Raw genomic sequence first — 23,277 nt, 5'->3', positions numbered from 1 at the left:
TTAAACACATTATAATAACCTTCTATCATGCAAGTGCAAGCTAAAGCTTCCAGTGTGAGATGTGTGTTTACGAAATGTGCCCCGATGAGGAGCTGCAGCTTCCACAGACGGCTGAACATCACCGCGCCGCCTTCCAGTTGTTTATTTTTGTATCAAGTGGAAGATGCTCGGTTTCCAAATGAAAGGTAATGAGGAAAAGTACATGCTGGGCGAGGAGCTTGGCCTTTTCACACATCATCACAGAGATTGATCTCTCCTTCGCCTTCTTCTCACTCCCATCCGCTCTCAATCGAGAGATACTACATTTGAAATTCATGCATATTTTCCTTTTGAAATGTATACACCGCGCTCCTGATGCGGCCGCCGCAATTAGGTAACGTGTTGCATTTCATTAAAGAAATTTCCTCCCAACCGCTGAGTGGATTAGAGACACGTCTTTTTTATTAATGAGCCTTTTCCCCCTCTTTGATTTCTCCACATATTGAAATGAGCGGAGACAAGCTGAAATCCCACTTTCCTCCCCAACGTGTCAGGGCTTTTACGGTGAGCTCGCTTGTTTCGCTGCACTCAAAGACATCAAACGGCGGGAAGAGGTGAGCGAATCAAACAGACAAGTGAGTGAGTGAAGTCACTCCACTTGGTGCGTACACGCAGAGAGTACAAAACTCACAGGGCCTCTGTTAGAAATGCCATCTTATTAACACATCCTACAGCACACTTCATCATATTGTCTTTGAGGAGGCAATTGTATGGAAGGGGCAATTAGGACGGAGAAGCTGTGAGGTTTGCCATTATTTTAGAATTTAATGACCACGCAATACGGAGCTAGATGTAGAAATGAGGGCTACAATGCTACAATTATGCATAATCTGGCAGATCTTAGCGCGCCCCCCACACTCCTCTTCCTTTTGCCTTGAATAAATTTACATGGAAATGCATCTCCGCCTAATTTATTCAGAAAAATTAGAATATACATTACAAATATTTCCATAGACGACATCAGCAACATGCGGTTAGGAATTTAATGACTTATTTCTTTGTATTCATGCTTATGGATTAGGTTGGCGAGGGCACCTCCCCTAGGCAGGGCCTTCTGAGATAACAGATAAATAATTAAACACAGGTGTATATATTGATATTCATATTCGCTCCACTCCAACATGCCGTGCCATTCATTCTATAGGAAAAGAAAGCGCACGACTCCAGAGAGAATACACACTGAGGAGATGTGTGTGTGTGTGTGTCTGAACATGTATGCTGTGTGTGCCACTTGTAGTGGCAAGATGCATGACTCTGGACACAACCCAAAAGCAGAGATTATTGACATGGATGCTCCACCATTAATAAGCCGCTGTATCCTTTGTGTTCGGGGTCGCCATCGCTGCAGTTAACTATAACTTGTCAAGGCTGCTCCAGCCGCACAATGCGCACCTCATGCATCTCCTGTCAGCAGGCATAATTCCTGGATGCTGGCACGCCGCTGATTTCTGCATAAGTGATGCGAGCCTTCTAGTAGAGTTAGGAGCAGCGAGTCTTTTGCCATTGAGAGATGTTCATCATTCTTGATCTGGCTCTGTCAAGACCTGGTGTTTTAGTGCCTCTCACGATTAGGCAGAATTGACAGGCCAAGAAGGCAGTGAATAGCAAAAATGTGTGGAACTAAGGGGGTGTGGTGTAAGGCTGTAGGGTGAAGTGGAGTGTGGCCGCCATTTAATCTGCAATTTATCAGTTTAGGCTGCACCATGTAACATCAGGGAGATTACATTCGGGAGAGAGAAGGAAGGGGGCTCCATCTCTCCTCCTCCCCCTCCATCTCCTCTCAAATGCCTCCTAATGTTGTCTGACGGCAGAACGCCGAGGACAAAGAGGGAGGACTGTCTTTATTGTCACCATTATTGTTTCTGAAACCCTTAATTAATATATAGCATTGCGGACTCCTCTGTGAGTAAGCAATGAAGTGGCAGAGACTCAGACGGAGCATTAAGAGGTTTGCTGCAGCAGGGAGACGTTTTTTTATAGAGGCTGTTTGTCATAAAGAGAAAAGTTTAACACACACACACACACACAATGGCATTGATGTGTGCACATGACCTCTGACAACACCGATCACGTTGGGCCAATAAATGCTTAATTGCCATTTTTCCGTTGGGCTGCTTTATCGATGCCGTTTCAAAGGTGATTAATATGAACTGTTAACTAGCTGTTGCATTTAGCACTAAACAAAACTGAGTCATATCGATTCCTTTGATTTTTCTCCAACATTCGAACAGATCAAATTAATTCAAATATGAGTTCTGCTCCGCGTCTTTGTGTGAAGACACAAACTCTGGACTCGTCTTTTTTTAGGAAACCAACATTCATTTTGCAATCAGCAGCAGGAGCACACAGGTGTTTTTAAAAAATATATATTTACACAAATATCACCGTCAAATGAATCCAAAATATTTTCTCAACACTCGTGCTCCTTGCACGCTCTCCACTGTGTTTCAAAGGGCTATTAACAGGGTCACTAACTCTATTAATATACGCTGGTGGAGTATGGCAACAGCATGCTTAGTATTTTTTATTTTTTTATCTCTGGTTCTGGGAGGGCAGAAACAGAAACATGAAGGCGCCGGCTCACAGGAAGGAAACTCACGGCAGCCTGATATTAAAATGGTTCAGGAGTCAAGTAGAACAAGTCAAGTAGCTGCAGGGCAAACAAAAAGAGAGAAAGAGGAGGCAAGGAGCGGGTCATTCTTAAAAGCTAATGGACTGTCAATGGTCGTATTGTACTATATCCAATATTATAAAATATGTGCAGACGGTGCTATTAGTCACTGGCTGCCTGTTATTTAACCAAGACTGTTAAACAAACATCTGAGCAGAGCAGAATTCAATTCAAAACACTCTGATTTTAATAATTCTGTCACTTCTTCTGCTTTATTTACTTATTATTTTAAAATCGGATTATTGCTACGCCTCCACACTTTCTCTTCCACGTCTTCTCGGTAACCTTTCCAGCGTGGAGTCTGTCTGCCAGCTGCTGAGCTCAGAGCTCGGCACTGCTGCAGCTTACGGTGCTGTCCAGCAGATGGACTGCAGCAGCCTGAACTCCGGGGCCGTGCCGGGCTCATGCATGATGCACAAAACAAAATAAAAAAACACATTCCTGGACGCCTGGACGCAGCCAACACTCGTGCAACAATACACTTGATACTTGATTTGTATTTGCACAAATCTAGACACACACACACACAGTGGTGCAATTTATTGCTTCATGATCACCAATAAAGCAGCTTTCATTAAGCATGCGTGCATCCCAAGGGTTATTTCGTAGACATTCCCCGGAGGAAGTACTGTATGACCCGCTACACTGATCTGCACCGCCTCTCCGGCGACAGAGAGCCTGATCCATCCTGAAAGGGGGATTGAACTCTCACGAGATGAAGACGTGACATCTTTCGGCTTACTTGATGTCAATGATAGGACAGCTCACTTGTAGATCGGGCATGTTGCCAGCCAGCTCTCCCTGGGTCCTGAATGCTGTCTCTGAACAGAGGCCAACGACACAGATGACATCCGGGGGAAGCCCCCCGACTCACCCACCCACCCACCCACCACACTCACCCTGCATCACCTGTTGCTTAAGGACAGAATAATCAAAGTGGGTCATACCGGGACGCTGGCCTGGGCTGATGTGTTCATCTAATGCATGTGTGTGTGTGTGTGACTTGTCAGAGCTGAGCCCTGACTGAAATCCACCCCAGTGACAGAGATCATCAGCATCAGCAGCGGATCTTCAGCCTGGATCATGTTCACGACGAGAGCCGTGCCAGGCGGTGACACCGGCACACTGTCCGGGCTGAGAAACACACGAAAAGAAGCCGACACATGCCTGAACACGGATTTAAAAATATTCTAATCAAACACGTATGAGCAATATGAACATTACTCCAGGCGGTGACAAACGCCATTTTAATATAAACAAATAACTTTATTGATTTACATGCATGCAGGTAAAAAACATGTTATTGTTGCCCTTAAGGGGTTTTTCTCCCCCCTCCCTCCCTCCCTCCCTTCTCTTTACGATCCACACTTGACACTTCCCTAACAATACCGCTTAATTGCAACCTCAATGAAACATGCATGCTCAATCAGGAGAGTTTACTGTCGAATTTATGGAAATGCACCGAAAGAGGCCCGCATGTGTTAGTTGCAGGGTACACCTGCACTTGTCAAGGTACTCAAGTACGCCGGGTAATTGGCTGTTGATTGCTGCCATTAACATGTGATGGCTAAGTGCATCTAATTCCTGTTCCATTTCCACGGTTCAATTTGATGTCACCACCCACTCTTTCTCTCCCGTAGGTGATTAGCCGGGCGCCGGCTGAAAATTGTTCTTTTTTCTAATGATATAAGCACAATATAAGGAAAGCAGCGCCGTCTCAGAAGCACCATTGTAAGTGACACCTTTGCCTAATTGATATCCTTTGTGGTGAGCAGTAAAGGAAAACACGGGGAATGTCACTTACTCCTGTGTCTACGGTTCGAGAGTGAAGCCGGCGGGTTTTAATGGCACAATAAAAGTGCAGCAGTCCACATATCTGTCCTGCTGGGAGCTTCAGCATTTACTGTATTTCTATTGTTTAATATTGACTCTCTGTAGCAGCCTGCTAATGAAGCAGAGCGCCTCGGTTTATTTCTTACAGCACACAGATCTCCTCTCTTCTTCTTTTTTCTTTTTTATTTGTCTGTGCAGTTGAAGCTTGGAATGATTACAGAGCCGCGCTCGCTTTGACTCTCTGCATGTCGTACAGTGCGAGCACCTCGGGGCGCAGACTTGGTGTCCCCTTTGAGTTTTAATCTCCTCCTCTGTCTGCATCCTCGCGGCCATTTCATTTAAGTTTTAATATGTGTATTTGACATTTTTGTTCATTTAGACACCCCCCCACCTCCATCCTCCCTGCACACACACACACACACACACACACACACACACACCACCCTCCCCCCTCTCTTTACACTTAATTTAATTGACGTGCTGCCTTGTGTTGTTTATTCTGTGAAGATTTCCCACCACCAAGCAGCCACATCAGACCAACTATGCGCGTGCATGCTGCTGTGTGGTGCACGTGAGGAGGTGGCTGGACAAGGGAAGGAAAGGAGGGCGCGTGCTCCTGACTTTAAAAAAAAATAAATGGCATGAGGAGCCTTCAACCAGTCAACAAGAGCTAAGTAATAAAAAGTATTAGTACATTATGTTTAAATGAAATGTGTTTTAAAAGCCTACATCATAATAATAATAATAATAATATTATTAATGGAATTAGATGAATATCCACAGCACACGGACGGATCCCGGTTCCAGACACAGTCCCCCCGGTTGTGCATGTCACGCCGTCGTGCCCCGTGGTGTTCTTTGTCTGAGCCGCTCTCAGATCAGATCTGCACACCGTCGTCGGGAATGGCTCGTGTGCCATCTGCAGGACGCCGAGGGTGAGACAGAGACAGAGAGGAGGAGGAGTGAGGGGGACACAGCTCATGTGTGTGTGTGTTTGCATGCATGGAAGTCCTTTAAATGGAAATCTAATCTGAAATATTCCAGGAATTTTTCCTCATTGGTATTTTTATTGTTCTCCCATAATCCTGATCAGTGTTCAGTACCTTCATGCTGTTGTCAGTGTATACACTGAAGAGGTCCAGGATCTACCTCCTGGACCCAGAAACAAAACTCATAGACATCATAATGTTTGTTTACTCAAATTCAAACAGCTGAAACTTTCTGTGAGGGAAACATTTCAGTTTCATGGCGTCAAACATATTTTTAAAATAGAGATACAGAAATATGAATCAGCTCCATTCTGACGGAAGATTTGAGATTTTTAATCGAACGTGAGCGCGGTCAGTCAGTGTTCATCAACTCGTTATTTAACGAACTATATTTGTGGACATATTAAAAGATATTAAAGCCTCTTCTTGTGGACTAAAATCTGTTTATATTGTTAATTATCAACATTTCGAACGGCCAGTGGTAAAAGGAATTCAACATTCCTACTGATGAATTATTGATGTTCGTGTTTTTAGGTTTGTTGAATTGTTTCTTAATTTTTTGTGACAATATTTAAACTTTGTGACCGACTTCAATCACCTGATTATAGAAACCGTGTGGACGTTAAAGGTCCAGTATAGTATGAAATATTTAGCTGGCTCCATTGTTAGAATATGGCAGTAAAATAATAAATATAACTGTTTTCATTTGTTTATAATCACCTAAAAATAAGAATTGTTATAATTACTTTAATATCTACAGACACAGCATTTCCTCTGTGACGGCTCTTGGTTTTGGATTTTTGTGGCCGCCGTAGTTTTTGTGCTTGGAAGAGTCAAACGAGGCGGCTGCAATCTGCAACTACACCACTAGATGGAACACACCGCGCCTTCAATCTTTCATTTACGGCTAGCTGGATTATTAAAAACAGAAACGACGGCAGAGAAAAGTGTGCCGGCGTCTCCTGCAGGACGTCAGCGTGGGAGACAGTCATGTGATTTCATATTAAGCAGGAAGATGACCAGGAAGTACCAGACCAACGTGTGAAGTCATGCACGAGCCCCGCTGGACTGATCATCTGTCATTCCTCAGCCATCTGCGTGAGACCTCAGGCCTCATGTCTTCAATAGAAAACTCAGACGAGTCCAACAACCCCCCCTCGTCCTCTTCTTCCTCTTCACTTGATCCATCTGCCATCACCTGTAAAACAAAACTCCACTGCACTGATACCTCGTTCAAAGTGAATATCACACCTCCAGCTGAAGAAGCTACCGGCCAGTAACAAACCAGCACGTGAAGCAGCAGAATACAAAAACAACAGCAAGCTTCTTTTTGTATCTCGGATCAGCTCGAGTGCCAACAAAGATCCCATCTCCGGAAATCTTGCCTATCTTAGCCATTGGCTTATGCAAGCTAATTAACTCTGCACGCCAAAAATTTGAATTTAAATTAACAATTGCGAGATATCATCGCGGGGACACAAAGCAACCCCCGCGAAGAAGTTTATGATGAAAAAAAAAAAGATGAGTATTAAGAGAGGAGGCAATCGGTGAAGTAAGGAGGGCTTTCAGACGAGGGGATATCTCCAATTACAATCCAGCGTACACTTGTCAGCGGTAATGAAATGTTTGCTGAGAGGTTGCTATTTGTGGCTTGCTAAGATTGGATGATGCTGCTCCACTGCCCCCACCAACAATTATATTCCACGCATAAATTTCCCCCCCAACACGTCTTCTATTGTGTGAACTGTCAGCCGGACGGACCTCCGACTGTCCCGAGGAGCCCCCACAACAACGTTTGTGGTCACAGCAGAGAGAAGATAGAAGCCACAGAAGAAGAAGAAGAAAAAAAAAACTTCTGCTTCTTTTATTGTTTTTAAAGAATTACATAATGCATTAATCACAGTAAAGACAAACCGGCTTTTTTTCCCCCGCATGTCATAATTGTGCAAGCTTACAATTAAATGTAAAATTAGATGTAAGATGTAAAACTCTGTTTTTTTTTGTTTCTCCTCCGCTCTTTCAGCTTGAATTGCACAGGGAGCAGAGCAGTAAAGCTTTGAAGAACTTGACACCACCGTCCAGTGGTTTGCATACAACAGTTGCCATCACAGTCATATGTGTACTTCACTCGGGGAGGTCATGTGTGTGTGTGTGTGTGTGTGTGTGTGTGTGACTGCTGCGACCGGCCATCTGAGGATAAAAAACCCCCCTGAAACATAAACCAGGTCCAAATAATTTCATCAGATTTGCGCAGTATGTATTTCCAATTAAAGTGACATCACATAAACCTAATTAGTATAGATGCAACCTGCAACTTGATTTTCCAGTGCATGGTTTTCTCATCAGATTGATTACACACACACACACAGACTCTGCAAGGAAGCGGCGTGCTGCACGGACACGTACGGGGATCTGGTGCGCTACGTGGAGACGGACACGAAAAAAAGATGTTCGTCAACAGTCAGGTGCTTAACTTGGCTACTCGAATATTCATTTAAAAGAAAGAATAAACACATTTGTGTGAAATGGCTGTAAAAAGGACAAATGCACTGCTCCCTGTCAATTTGTTTTACATGCACACACTCACACACACACACACACACACACATCTGTTTTGTGCAAAATAAATCATCGAGTTCTTGATATGCAAGTATCACGGACACAAAGAGAGAAAGCTTTGCATCCTCTTGCAGGTTCAATTACTGGCCTGTGGCAGATTCTAATCCTATTCTACTGTTTCATCATGACTGAGAATGTACAGACCATCCAATGACTTCATGCAAGAGGAGGCAGAGGGGTCAAGCAATCACACAGTCATCTCTCACACACACACACTCACGAGATAAAAACCACACTCACGTACTACACCGACCACTTTTTTTTTCCCTTTTTGTGTTTTTTTTTTAAAGCATAAACTGCAAGAAGTCAGTAACGAGTCAATAGTGTTGATTATTTGCTCTTCTATCCTACCGTGTGTGTGTTTATTGTGCTGTCAGGTCGCGGGGGGTTCATCGGGAAAAACTATGATACACGTGGCACGTCTGTGCACAAAAACGAAGCAGAGGAGTTCAAGTTTTTTTTAGTCATTTCTGGATAATTAAAGACATGCTTGGACTATAATCGGTAAAAGTTACAATGACACCGGGATATCACAGCACGCCAAACTGGGAAGAAGAAGAAGAAGAAAAGAAATGTAAGTGCACATAAACACGAGTCCCTTTCTTGAACTTATGAGGAGGTAGAGAGCTAATATCCGATAGATCACTAGTCTGCCACGTCTCAGGAACGAGATCAGAAACTAAAAAAACCTCTTTGTCCGCTAACAAAGCCTTGTGTTAATTCATTAATTAAGGGCGATGTGACCACAGCAGCTCAACGTCCAACTTTTCCCACCTTCCCCCCTTCACTGTTGTTTCTTCAAACCAGTGCAAAGTGATCCAGAACTCTGTTGTGAACCGAGGCAGGCTCATTGGTTTCAACTGTTGAGGTAGGACCTAGAATACCAAAAGGGGGACTTATTTGTTCAAACTCAAGTGCATTAAAGGGACTGAGCCATGACAATCAGTGGCCCGTAGGAGTGTGTGTGTGTGTGTGCGGGGTAGAGGAGGGCGGGTGGGGGTGGGTGGGGTTGGGTGGGGATAATGCCTATGCTGGGTTTAAAAAAAAAAAGAAACAATAACTACCTGTACACAGCGCCCCACAACAAAGGCACTATTTTTCATACATATCCAGAAATGCCACCGCTACTCTGTGCACGAGTCGACCCTGTATCCTCACAAATCGCCCCCCCAGCATCCACCCATCCACCCTCCGCCCTCCCACCACCACCTCCACCTACAGGCTCACTCGTCGCTAAGGTGCCTTTCTAACTGGTTTATTACAATAACGCCGCTTTGCCTCAGACATCTCGAATGGGCACGATATGCTTTTTTTTTTTTTTCTTCTTTAAATGAGATAAACAAAAAGCATTAAATAGAATTACAGAAATAAATACATTTTATTTCATATAAATATGTGGGCCCTTATGTCCAAATCATCACTGACACACGTGTGTTTGTTTTTTTTCTCTTTTCGGGAATACGATGAAGTAAACAATGAAGTAAGCTGCCCTACTGTTCCATACACTAACCTTATGAGTACTATGGTTATTGTGAACCGATCTCAGCGTCTGTGAGTCCTCAGTAACGATCACACACACCGCAGATCCCCACGTTACAATGCATTTAATTAACATTATATTGTAATTGAATTGGAAGCCCTTCCCTCTCACTCAGGGGGGGGAAAAGATCAGTGATCACATCAAGGAAGTCTGGTCCCTTTATATATATATATATAGGATTATCTTTTAGGTTGATTTAATGAAGAGACAAAAAGATAAGAAAAAAAAATAAAAATCGCTTTCAAAGTTGCCAATTCTTGCCCCAAGGCCGTTTTTGTTTTTTTTTCCACCACGGCTAAAACCTGGATTTGTCCACATACATACAGTAATATATATTTTGTAATCTTTCAACGTCTCTGGCTATGTACAAGCTATACAAATAAAGGAGCAGGCTGACGGCCAGGTTTCATAAGCTGTGCGGAGGGAGCAGTTGGTTGGGAAGTCTCCCAGTCTCCCGGCTCCTTCCCCCGCAGTCTGCCCATACAGGTGGCTGTTCTGCTTCACTTGCGATCGTCGATGGTCTTAATGAATTCCAGCGCCGCGGTGAACTGCATCCACCAATAGCACTCCTCCCCACTCAGCCGGCTGGCATAGAAATTATTGATGTACTGAACGGTGGACAGCAGGCAGGGCGGGTTTGCCTGGAGGGGAGGAGATGCGGGGATGGGCTCACATTAGCCGCTGAAAGAAGCTCACGCAACGCCGTGCAGATTACAGTCATAAATATGTAAATATGTAAAATGCATCCACACAGGTTAGCAGATAGCAGTCTTTGTGCAGCCTTGTAGTTATTATTTGGATTATTCTTCCTCTTCATTAGTGAAAACTTAATTATTGATCAATAGAAAACAGCTTAATACTGACTGAGGATGAAGGACACACTCACCCTGATGAGGACAAAGACGAGCACGGGGACGAAGTCGTCCGCCCCGGGGACAGAGTCTTCATTGGCCAGACTGAGGAGGTTCATGATGGTGGAGCACATGCGCAGTATACACTGCACTTTGTCTCGTGGCGTCTTGTACGCGTTGATGGTCCTGATCTCAGACTGCGCGGAGGGCCAGGGGGCCTCCTTCAGGTAAACCTGCAGACCAGACCAAGAGTTCAGCCGTCAAACTTTCTGAAGCTACGTCTACCAACGAGTCTGTGAATGTGTGGACGCGTGGAAAGAAGAACACGTCACAGGGTAGATACCTCCGGGACTTGAAGAGCTTTATGATTGGCCGTCACAACTTTGGAGAGCCGCTGGATGTGTTCGTGGAAAAGCCTGTGTGAGACAAAACAACTCGGTATGAGACGACAGAGAGACGCTCAGCCCGATCCAACAGAGCAGCTGTTCTGATAACACATCTGTAGAAATATTAACAAGTCTGCTAGCGATGAAGTGGCTTTAATTCTGCTGTTTACAGCATCATCCTTACTGTATATACTTTCTATACACGCAAAGATATGAGAGTCAGAGTTCCTACACCTCTTTAAACATCAAATTCAAGGACTTTAAGGCCTTTCCAGGCCCAGTTCCCTCAAAGTCCCTCAAAATCAAGGACTAAACATTTTTATTTTCAGACACTGATGCGCCAGAATGTTAGAAAAATATCAAAAGAACTTTGCATTTTTTTTATTCTTGCACAAAATGTATAAATTCAAGCACTTTCAACGACTTTCATTGTTCAAATGTCCCTCAAATTCACAAGCTTTCAAGGATTTCAAGGATCCGTGCATGAGTAAAGTGTAAATTAAGAGAGTTACAGACACATTAAGACTATCATCAGCTCATAACACTCCTCCTCGTGAGACAGCGCCCCACTCACTGGTCTCTGAGGATGTCTCCATCCTGGTTGGGGTAGAAGGCCAGTTTGAAGATGCGGTTCATAACGCTGCGCTCGATAGCCATCTGGGCGTCCTGCAGCTGGTCCTCGCTCGCGTACTGCCAAATGGCATCGCGGGCCATGGCACCGTACAAGTAGCGCAGAAAATCCTCCACCGCTGCCGTCTTGTCATCCGCTGCTGTGCACCCCTGGAACGCTGGAGGGGGGAGCAGAGAGACAGCAGATGTAACACAGGCACGAGACCTCCTATGTGCAACCTCCACTGTGCAACAATAGGACTGACTGAAGAGAGAGGAGACTTAAAGGCACAAACCAAAAGAAGGAATAAAGCTTTACTGATAAATCTGACTAAATGTGGAGATATTTCATATTAACTGACATTTAAAAAGGTAAACAACAAAGCGGCCGTCGTATTTATGAGTTCAGTCACGCTGAATGTGCAAATGTAGAGACACCTTTAATGAAGTCGAGCATCTTGGCCTCCATGTGTTCGAGCAGGAGCCGAACGCAGACCGTGGTGAAGTAGCGGTTAGCCACCTCCTTGTCTCTCAGCACCCTCTGGAGGAGCCTCTCCAGATGGGCCTGCGAGGTCTGCAGGCCCTGACGACACCTGGTTAGATACGCTATGTACGGTGCCCGCTTTCTAAAAAGGAAACACACACGCACACACAAACATTTGGATTTTATTACAGCCACTGGCTACATCTCTGTCGTTGCCTCAAACCACATTATGCGCCGAGCAAAGAGAAGATAACAAAATGAAGGACCCATGGGGTAAGCGGGGCTCGCGTCGGCTCCCCAGGCCTCCGCAGTTACCTGTAATCCTCGGCGATGGCAGCCAGCAGCTTCCTGCAGGTGCGTGCGTCGAAGCGGCTGACACAGCGCGTGGTCTCCTGGATCTGGGCCATCTGGTTCTTATCCTGGAGGTTGATGGCCTCTGCTAGCTGAACCTTCAGGAAGCAGACGATCTCATTGTCTGAGGGGAGGAGGAGGACGACGGCATTAGACGAAGCGGCTCGCGGGCTCACAAAAAAAACGGCTGGCCGCTGTAATCAGATCAACCTGCTGCCTCTTCATGACAATGTGACTGATGGCCACGAAGATGGAGTCGTGGTTTTACTGTTGACCATTTCACAGGATGTCACCTGATTCTGCCTGTCCCCACTTCAGGGTGTGACGGTGCAGAATCACTGCGAGGAAAGCTGCATTTATTGGATTTTTACTCTTGAACAAATATGAATCTGCGTGGTTACACGAGTATTTCTAATAACGTGATATTTTACTGACACCATCTGGGAATTCTCTCCTAACATCCCCCACTCTTCTAACCTTGCCCCAAACCTTGGAAGGCGAGTCAGAAGGTGAAGGTGGTACAGATTTGGTGTCTTGCTTAAGGACACTTTCAGCGGGTTGGACGCGTGCCAACATTAAGGGCTTGTACCCTGCTCCCTGTGGAGACTTGTGACAAAGATACCTGAAGTCTAGTAGGTTAGCACCAAGTTGTGAATTAATACACTCTCTAACTCTGAACATGTTTGAAATTAATGGTTATCATCAGGTTTTGAAAGTTATTCAGCTTTGGAAAAATTATTTCTTTCTGATTTTAGAATTTAGTATTTTTGTATGTAACAAGATTTAATTGAAAGGATCCTTCAAAAGCATCTGTGAGCTTAAAAACTGGACCTGGTTGGAATCAAACAAACAACCAAATAATATAATAAATATCAAATAACAAGCCAATCACAGCGACTCTCTTTATATAAAATATAAAAACTTGTAGTGAAGTCGACGTGAGGTGATCAGCAGAAGACGAATCTGTTGGAGCTACAGAAAACGTTACGTCACGTTACAACAGTTAACCTTCAAGCCGAGCAAAACGCACGACTACGTTTGGAGCGTCATTCGGTGGGAGGGGCTTAGCGGCGAGACACGAGGCAGCAGAGAAAGAGAGAGAGGCTACTTCAGCTTTAAACGCAGATCTAACTGCATGCATGGTGCATTGCTACTAGACTACTGTAAGTTTTAGGACTGCGTACCTTCAGAGTCCATGTGGTCGGGCAGCCCGTTTCGTGTGGTTGCAGGAGCCATGATGGGCAGAGCCACCGAGTCTGCAGAGCACAACGCCAACCTCAGCTTCTTCTTTGCATCACTGGAAGACAGAAACAGTTGTGATTAACAGCGAAGGTTGAGACTAATCTACTAAACTTTGCACGTTGGGGTTGTTTTTGTGACTTTCAGACCTGAAAGAGAACTTGGAGTCGTGCTGCTGCGCTGTCTGGCTGGCTGAGTCCGGGAGGTCATCTGTGGAAATGTTCTGCAGAGTGTCTTCTCGGGGAGAGTCGTGCACGTTGTCCTCGACGCAGAGATCTGCCATCGTAAACAAAAATAAACTAATGACTCAAACCCATCGACTGTGAGCGTGTGTGTGTATAAAAGAGTGTTCTTTCACCGACCTCCTGTGCCATCATAAGAAGCTCCACCTGCGGCTCCATCGCTCGGGCTGGTCCTCTTGATGTTTCTGTACTTGTCCAGGATGTCTTCAGCTGCCTGTGCTTGAGAGCTTTGTCTGGGCATCGGGTCATCTGAGAAAGCAAAACTCAACGGTTAAACACGCGATGCAAAGACAGAAGAAGAAACGCTGGCCACATGTTGTCCGGGACGTTGACAGACCTTGTGGGACTCGCTCCTGGGCGATGTCGTCTTTCTCCTGCTTGTCCCTTTTCCTGAACGCCGCGATCGGAGCTGTGGAGGAAAGACACGCGATTGGTGGACGGACACGACTTTCAGCATCGCTGGATGACAAGCTGATCATGAGTCACCGGTTCACAGCCACTTTGCTAAATCTTTGGGGGGGTTTTCATGGTTTGTATTGAGACTTAAAAATCTCAATATAAGATGACATGATCATACAGTAACAAAAACAAAAAGTCTAGTGTAGAAGTTTGCTAAGAAAAGGAGCAAAGGAATATTGAAATGAATGAAACCATTGGTTCATAGCAGAATATCACAAAGGTCCACTGTAACTCGTTAGAAGAAGTACAGCTGATATCAGGGATGGGCATTATGAGTCGTTTACATACTCGAGTACTCTCAGATGTAAGAACACGAGTGAGGATGCAGGTGTGGTTATCCTCCAACATGAAGAAGAAACACACCCACAAACATTAAAATGGCTGTGGCTGCTTTACTTTACAGATCAACTCTCAGTTTCTCACTTTTGTGATTCTCGTTCGGACAATTTCTAGTAAAATTATGGGGAAAAAAAGTTAAGCTGGGGAATTTTGGAAATATTCAAAATTGGGAACTCCATGGGAATTAATTGGAAATTGGGGGTAATTTAAAACAAACATAAATATAAACATTTTGTTTTGTCATAAGCAGTAGAACTTTATCACATTTGAATTATTTTACTGAACAATATTATGTAGTCCACGAGCTTCAATAGTCTCTGGGCTCTAAAGTGTGGTCCAGGTGCAGAAATCACCTGTGCAGGTAGGGGGCGTGGCCTCAACAGCCCTGCAGTAAGTATATGCATGTGATAGCAGATATTCAGGTGCACCTGCATGAAATCTGGGTTGTTTTAGTCAAGATGATGCTAAAATATATTTTCCCACAATTATATTTAAGTTCCCCGTTAAACCTTCAATTTAGTAAATTCCCAGTTTATTCCCATTGAAAATTCCCAGAATCTATGATACACAAATTTATCTGCTGCTGCTGCTCACGTGCAGATCTCACTGCGAGTGTTCGATACGTTGAACGAGTACTCATGCCCATCCCTGGTCATACAGACGTAAACAAGCTTAATGATGCTCGTCCTGTTAACACTGAGGTGCAAACAGGACAAACAGGAGAGACACGGAGTCTACGATTTGATGACACACACAGGACACGTCGGGTTACGTTGATATTCTGTATTCTCCGCACAGTAAAAATGGAGCCAAAGGAAAAAAAAAAAAGGGGGGATAAAAAACGGATGCATGGATGAGGAGGACTCAGGTTACACCATGTCACATCACAGCTCTACAGCTCTAAGGCGACATCTACTAAAAGCAGCATGGGCGCGCAGCACGCTGGCTTCCAGCGGTACAAGCTTGCTCGATGACGACAGCATGGGAAGCGTTACCTGGGACATCACTCTCAGCCGTCCAATACAGCACTGTGAGGGACACAACAGACAGGGTTGGCCTTTCACACACGGGGCTGCCGCTCTGCCGGACAACTGATCGCGCGTCACCATGCAGAGCAACAGGACAAACACAACGGGCTCTACACAGATTCAGCAGCAGATCGGCGCTTTGGGAGCTTCGCGGCTCTCTGCTGCTCGCACACAGACGTCCATTTTCTGAATATCAATTCAGTGTTTGCTTAAGAAACATCATTATCTCAAAGAGTAATAAGCAGTCATTCTGTGTGGGCACAGCTCATTATTTCCCAGACAGATGTATGAGAGATGGTTGTAGAGTAGAACTGCAACAAGAGATGTGTCATCTATCAGTGCTGATGACAGAAAGGTCTATCTAATGACCATTAGCCGCTGGCTGACAGCACTGCTGGGAGGGCTACAGCCATACAATCTACACAGCTAAAGCTCCTCTGATGACTGATTAGCTTTGAAAAGTCTATATGAATCTGCAGCCAGTGAGACGTGAGAGAGGGGGGGAAAGAAAAGGACCGAACACGTCTCTGGAGTAACTTCAAACAACAAGAAACGTAATTTTCCAACTGGAGCATCAGCGATGGAGTGGACAACATGGATCATCATTCTCTTTTTCGCGTTATAAATTGGTTTTCGCTCGGCTCTTTAAAGTGTGATATTTCCTGTCAGTTGCGATTAAGAGAACTTTTTTCTTTCTCCCGCTGCAAACAAAAAACAAAACAAAAACAAAAACAGAGCGCAGGAAACAAAACGGATCACTTTTAAAATGTACAAAACGTCGTTTTTCACTTTAGGGAAGAGAACATGCTTCGAATGAGCCGAGTGTTCGGCTTCCTTACCTTTGGGAATGGCTGACACGAAACGTTTCTTCCACCAGGGTCTGTTGCGATCAGACTTCTCGTCGTCGCTGTCTTTCCTGTCCTCGACCTGCGGATTAAAGATTATTACACACAACTCGCCACAGAAGAAGCTGTTTGTTTATGTTTCTGTAGCTGGTTACCTCTCCTTTCAGGGAGTCCTTGCTGGGGGACGAGGACGGGCCTAAGGCGAAGGCCCCGGCGGGGTCGCGCTCTTCAACCGCCACCCGCCGGTTAAGGCCAGGGTCGCTTGTGGGCCGGCGGCCCGGGCACACGATGTCGGAGCTGCGGCTGCGGACCAGCCTGTCGGGGAAGGAGTGGCGCTGCTTGGTGTGCTCCAGCTCGGCCTGGGCCAGGCAGTGGGGCGTGAAGAGAGAGTGGCGCGTCTCCGGGCCCAGGGCGCTGGCTTCGGGGATGGGAGGATCGGGGGGAGGGTGAGGGGGTCTGGCGTAGTGCACTTTAGGCCTCACTATTGTGCCGGTGGAGGAGCCTGAGGTGATAAAAGACAGAGAATGAAAGATTGTTGAGTTTTTCCAAATGGAAACAGATAAAATTCAAACATCCCTGTACACCGGGTACGAGCAGTTTCATTAGATTCTTACTCACCAACTTCACAAAGACCTTTTTCCCCCAAGAAGATATTTGTGTTTAAACCTTATTCCAATGAAATACTGAAATTTGTTCTGTACCACTAAATCACACGTCTCTAAAGAGTAGTTGTTCAACATTATTAAAAAAAAAAACAGCAGAAAAGTGGGGGAGAGTGCTAAAGAGAGATGTTGGTGGGAGATGAGCCCTAGGTATAGGTAGGCCACCTGTTCCAAGGGTACACTCTCTCTCCTGAAAAGCTTCCAATGGCAGCCTCGTGCCATGAGCACAGTGGGACGAGGGGACAGTGCCAAAGAGCCCGGGGTGAGGTCTCTCAACCTGTCATCCCTTCACCTTGCCACAGACACACAGCCACGACCATTCCTCTCTTTTCCACCTGCGCTACAAACAAAACGCACGGGGACAAAGACCGCTAAGAATAAATTTGGGATATTAAAATTGGGCCAAATGAAATGACATTTCACTTGCACTTATAATAAGTTCAGTAATTGGGGTACGGCTTTGTGTGAAAGGGGGCGCGGGGCGCTCTTTTTGGTTAATATCACAGAGCTCAAGCTGTTCTGTGAAGCCCACGACATTAGGGTAGGGATTTAATGATACTCATTTCTGGCTCTGATTGGCTGTAGAGCAGCCTGGAAGTGCAAATTACCTTCACCGGAGGAGAGGGGATCGAACATGGCCAGTAAGGAATCGCTCTGTGAAGGTGGAGATGTCAGATGGTGTGCTCCTGTGAAAACACAAGAGGATAGCAGACAATTAAGAGCTCCATTACTACATTAACAACTGATTCACAAATGCACATTGCTGTTAGAAGTTAGGAAAGATAAAAGCCGGGCCTCCAAAGGTGGTTTAGGCCAACAAATAACATTTAACTCTAACTTTACGTTGGCAGTGACAATCGTTGAGAGCTGAAACAGTAATTCAGCTCGGTGACAGCTCTGAAGGTGACGGGGATTGATAGTTCTGGCCGGTGCCGTTCAGACCAGATAGACACTGGACTGATGGCTTAGCTAGCCTAGCGGGGATGTGACACTCTCCTACCGTGGCCTGACTCCTCCCCATCTGGACTGGTCACAGAGTCCTTCCCTCCAAAGTCTGAGCTGCACTCTGACCGCAGGTCCTCGATCTTGTTGGGGATGTCTTCTGAGGTTGCACTGATGCCTGCGTGAAAAAAACAAAAACAAACATCCGTGTTGACATTCAGGACTCGACACAGTAAAATACTTTGGGCTTGGCAGAAGTCAAAAAACAAAACCTGCATGCTCAATGTCTCTCAAACAAAAGAGGATATTTTTCTCTTTACTACACTGCATAGTTTCCCTGAGATGGGAACCCACTGGGAACTCTAAATTGGTAGCGTAAGCTCCCATGGGTTAGGGCAAAGACACGGATAAGAGTGATCATCAGATGCAGACTATCCATCGGCCCGATCCCGTGGGACGTTTTCCTGTGAGCCGAGCCAGGAGCATCACCGCTGGCTTCTTAATCTAGGATACTACTTCATGCATGTCAACGTAGCATGTCCACCTGAGCCCACGGAAACAAAAAAAAAACAGGCAGCGATAGCCTGTGTCATGCACAAAAAGTCACACTGACCCCATTAAACTGGTTAACAACCCTCGCAGCAACATGACCGCTCTAACACAGAATCAAGGAGGGTGAGAAACAGGCAGCTTTGTCCGTTTATTAAACCGGAATTTAACAATGCAGGTCAATTAAGGACTTTTTCAACTAGGAGACAAAAGGGGGGAACAGAAATAGAGCTGATTGTTTCAGAGAGAGGACGATGTGGGGGGACAGAATACGTTATACGGGTTTATACCTGAGACGACACTGAGGCCTGGTGTGCTGGGTCTCGAGCTGACCTCTCTGACCTCCGTATCGTCCGAGGTGCTGCCGACTCCTGAGCAGCTCTCCAGCTCCTGCAGACGCTCCTCCTGTTTCAGGTCCTGGGCTTCTGCGAAAAAGACCCAAAAGGAAAAGACGTCTCTCTTTAAGCCATTTGAGACGAGAACTCACAATCTACTGCACTCAGTTTGGCTACAGACGATGGGCACTCTCTCTCCACCCCGCCCCCCATCCCGTTATGATTATTGGGAAACCAAGTGTGCACATATGCACGAAATCAAACAAAGCATACATTATCATGTCTTATAACTGCCAACCCAAACCATAAAGCTAGTACGGCCAATTCTTTGGCTACCCAATGGAGCTGTTGGGTCGAACCCAGAGGCTCCATACTAACAGCAGTACTCATTTGCATGCTCGTTAGTAATAATGTGTTGCTGAAGTGCTCTTCAGAGTGTAGTTTTCTGCTGCCTTAGCCATGAAACAAGCGCTGTACTCAAAGCGGGCCCCTCCGATCGCGCTATTACCGAGCAGAACAGGGGCAGCAAACGGAACAAAAAGCAATCAGGACACTCATGCATGTCATTTCTGCGCGGCACATATTGAAGTGCTGTACTACTTCAATTAACATAAGGCCCAGGCTTTTCAAAGAAACACTTAACGCTGTTAATAAAACACTCTGCTGATTTTCACAAAACACCGCTTTTCATAGGGGGAGTTAAGCACATAATCTCTCATTAATAAAAAAAGGTTTGGATTGTGGGTTCAATTTGCAAAAAACAGACAAAGAACTGATCATTTATGAGACATAAAACGGACGCCCGTTTACGCCCGAGATGTAAACACCAGTCTCGGAAAGGGATGCGACGTAAAGTCTAGCCCAGGTAAAGAAAAACTGAGTGGAGGACAGCTGCTGTCCTCGTGCTTCCCTCCCCGCCGCTCCACCACAGGTGCAAACACACCTGGTGGTCGCCTCTAAGGAAACCCTGAGCTGCCTTTTACTGGCACGCTCAGATCTGCCCTGAAAGACAGGCGAGTGCACACAAATACAGTGACAGATGCACGCACGTTTGTTTTGTTTTTTTGGTGTGGAATGCCGAGCGCCCACACCTGGTGGTCCCTACCCCCACTGTATCCAACAAACATAAATATGTATGTCCGACTGTCAAGGAGATGAAGACAAAAATAAGACGCTTCATCGTCTTATTTTACTCAAACAAAGTGTAGGAGCGCATGAAAATACATTTAACTATGATTATACCTGTTAATTATGTCACAATTAACTGATAATCAAAGCAGAAGATCAGTCAGAAGGTGTGTGTGAATTAAACCTGGCTCCATACCTGAGTCACTGGGAAGGACCTCCACGCTCCAGGCCTCGCTCGTGGTCTCCGAGATGGTGGAGCCATAGGGGTCCAGCAGTACTGAACCCGAGCCAGGAAGACACAGCAGGCTGCCGAGCATGTTCTCCGCAGCTGCCCCTGAGAGAGAGAGAGACAGACAAAGAGTTAACCTCCTTCCACAGCGTGAAGCAGCCTTTTCAGTCTGGGACCGGCGAGAAGTCACCTCTACAGTCGCAAAGTCATCTTGAAGGTACCTTTGTGTTCTTTACCGAGACTCTATGTCTTGTTAAGGCGCTGGTGTTGATTCATATTCTGTAATTAGTTCTAATAAATTATTCAGATGTTAGATATGAGCAACACGTGAACTGGAGAATGCCACAAAAGAAATGACGCCTTTGGGAAAAGGAAGAAATACCGAAATGTTGAAATGTTGTTTTTCGCGACTAGAGGCTGCAGCTGATGATGAGTTTCACTGTCAACGAGTCTGTCAATTGTTTTCTCAATTAAAATACATTATTTAGTTTGTCTATTTTAACGCCTGTGTGCACAAAATATTATATTTAGAGGCAAATCCCAGCTCATTAGAGCTTGAACATGCAGATTTTTGGCTTTTTTGCTCGATGAATGGCTGAAATCCACAATGAAAGTTTCTTTGGATGCACTCACTTCAGTGTTCCAGTATTGATTTCATACTTGTGCCGTCACCTTTACAGTATGCCTTCAGGGCTGACTTTCAAAACAACCCTCCGGAATGGCCTGAGATAAGCAAAAACACCTGATAAACCCTCTGTGAACGCTGTGTGCAGTCGGTAGGCTTTGCATGCAGAGACACAGAGAGAGTTGGAGGTCACATGCATTTCATGCTGGGACCCACAGGCACATATACCACTGTGCCAAAGGTCAGAGGTTAATGGTAATATCTCACCCTTCCCCGGCCTCCGGGGCCATGACTTTGAGCTGTTGATTAAGCCTAGCATTACTCACAACCAAATTACCGCTTTCGCCCACCCTCCCACAAAGTCCTCAGCACAGTGTCCCTCCATCTCCATTTGAGAAGCCGTGGCTTAACAAGGCGGAAGAATGCGGAGGAGGAGGTGGTGGTGGTGGTGGGGAGGAAAAAAAAGAGCTAGCAGGTGTGAGTGGGAGTCAGTGGCCAAGGCTCAAGCCCAAAAAGTCGACCTGCGGTAGCCGCGCCCTCCTGGTATGTCGTGCTTCCACTTCATGGCACAGGCACGCCATGAGCACGCATGCATGCCAGCGCCCGGGCAACAGTGTGTGCTGATGTTGGCGGGGGCAGGGCTCTCGTCGACGGCGGGAGAGCTCTATCCCGCTGTCCGTGTTTACAGTCTTCAAGGTAGGGGCGCAGAGTACTTGTCTTTCAGGTGGATGATTAAATGAGTGGCACAACAAGAAGTGAAACAATTAGAATTTCTGCCTCATTATCATGGTAATCTTATCAGTGGGATAATGAGGTATTAATGGATATTTAATGTGCATCTCATAACCCAATCCCTTGGAGAAAACACATAAGGAAATCGCTGTAAATTCACTTAATGATGGAAAAGTCCCCCAACGCCATATTCCGAAGGATGAAAAATGGTGGATGCAAATGAGAAGGAACCAAGGTCAATAAGACTGCGGGGACTGAGTGAATGTCAGAGAGAGAGAGAAGGATAGAGAGATGGGCAGGGGGAAGGCTGTGACGAAACAGACTGAGTGTGAACGAGAGCCAGCTTCAGATCAGATGAAGCGGTCACAGTTTTGGCTGAACTCGTCCCCCTGCTGCTATCTGCCGAAGATGTTTATCTTATATATCAGCATATGATGATTACGCATGTAGCTGCTGCCACTGCGATAATGCAAACTAACCTCAGGACATACACACAGAAAATGACTGTTTACCCGTACGGTCCATTTTCATCAAATGAGTCCACTTCACAAGCGCACCCCGTCGACTGGAAGCTAATTAAACTTTTTGCTTCATCCTCAAACTTCAGAATCAAAAAGATGAATTATCAGAAATAAATCAGAAATATGAGATTTACTGTTTTTAAGATTGGGGAGTGAGAGAGCAGCTCTGAACTTTTTAGAAAAACATTTTATTAACATTGAACTAGACGAAGGCCGCGTCTAAATCTACATTTGAATGTTTTTCTTCTTTTGAAATGTCTATTTATTCCGTTAGATGAAGATTAGGCCACACTAATATTATTAGTATTTGTAGAATTAGATTTTTAGATTTCTTGTGTGATTCAAACATTTCCAATAACTTAATGTTTAAAATCCAAATTCGATGAATTAAATTTGCTAAAAAGATAGACGCAAATCATTTTTATTCAGTAAAGATTCTGCTTTAATCCATATTTGTTGGCATTTACTGCGGTCACGACAAACAGCAGCATAAATTCCATTTTTTATAACCACAGTAACAAAACATCTATTTTGGCTCCCGCACTATTAATTACTTAAGTTATTACAAAATCCAGATCATATTATGGATCTGCGTTTCATCGTTATTTTAAGTCTTTATTGGTTCAGCCCGCTGCCAACATGCATTTATGTTGATGAAGCTGATGAGTTATATTTATTAAAAGAAAGCTGATTTAATAAAAAAGGCTCGTTTAATCTGATGAATCACTTTGTAAAAAAAATGAAGATTTTGTTTTCAGGCCGATGACGTCGTAAAAATATGATGTCAAACATTCAAAGATTAATTCGCAAACCTCGATGAAAACACCAAAGTGCATTTAAATGCTGAAACGCATTTAAGTTCATTTATTTATCACAAGAAAGGTGCACAGTGCATGTGTGCTGTGCCATGTGAATGATATAAAGACCTGTCTTCTGCTGCGATTTCACCCACACACCACAAGGTGATGACATTTCCCTAAATCTATTTAATCAACAGTCAGAGAAGGTCTCCACGTGCAGCAAATTCATC

At 45.1% G+C, this 23,277-nt stretch overlaps 1 protein-coding gene across 8 annotated transcripts in view; it reads right to left on the bottom strand.

Annotated features, from left to right (window-relative positions):
* Positions 1-7,380: 7,380 nt before the first annotated feature.
* Positions 7,381-23,277, bottom strand: part of gapvd1 (GTPase activating protein and VPS9 domains 1) — a 30,154-nt gene continuing 14,257 nt past the window's right edge. For 5 of the 8 annotated variants that reach the window (XM_019276571.2, XM_019276577.2, XM_019276598.2 and 2 more), the window contains 17 exons: positions 20,337-20,474; positions 18,968-19,102; positions 18,187-18,306; positions 17,795-17,872; positions 16,680-17,026; positions 16,519-16,606; positions 15,647-15,679; positions 14,191-14,262; positions 13,974-14,102; positions 13,761-13,887; positions 13,557-13,669; positions 12,337-12,496; positions 11,976-12,163; positions 11,503-11,716; positions 10,886-10,958; positions 10,578-10,775; positions 7,381-10,332 (listed from right to left, as the gene is read on the bottom strand). In XM_019276571.2, coding sequence (XP_019132116.1) covers positions 10,192-10,332; positions 10,578-10,775; positions 10,886-10,958; positions 11,503-11,716; positions 11,976-12,163; positions 12,337-12,496; positions 13,557-13,669; positions 13,761-13,887; positions 13,974-14,102; positions 14,191-14,262; positions 15,647-15,679; positions 16,519-16,606; positions 16,680-17,026; positions 17,795-17,872; positions 18,187-18,306; positions 18,968-19,102; positions 20,337-20,474 — 2,354 coding nt within the window. In that variant the 3' untranslated portion in view covers positions 7,381-10,191. The remainder of the gene's footprint in view (positions 10,333-10,577; positions 10,776-10,885; positions 10,959-11,502; positions 11,717-11,975; positions 12,164-12,336; positions 12,497-13,556; positions 13,670-13,760; positions 13,888-13,973; positions 14,103-14,190; positions 14,263-15,646; positions 15,680-16,518; positions 16,607-16,679; positions 17,027-17,794; positions 17,873-18,186; positions 18,307-18,967; positions 19,103-20,336; positions 20,475-23,277) is intronic. The other 3 variants (XM_019276592.2, XM_019276607.2, XM_019276584.2) reach the window with 2 other exon arrangements.

The sequence above is a fragment of the Larimichthys crocea genome, chromosome III (assembly GCF_000972845.2).
Source record: "Larimichthys crocea isolate SSNF chromosome III, L_crocea_2.0, whole genome shotgun sequence".
NCBI classification, from domain to species: domain Eukaryota; kingdom Metazoa; phylum Chordata; class Actinopteri; family Sciaenidae; genus Larimichthys; species Larimichthys crocea.
Note: the sequence above shows the minus strand (reverse complement) of the source record. Positions and strands in the feature narration are given on the sequence as shown.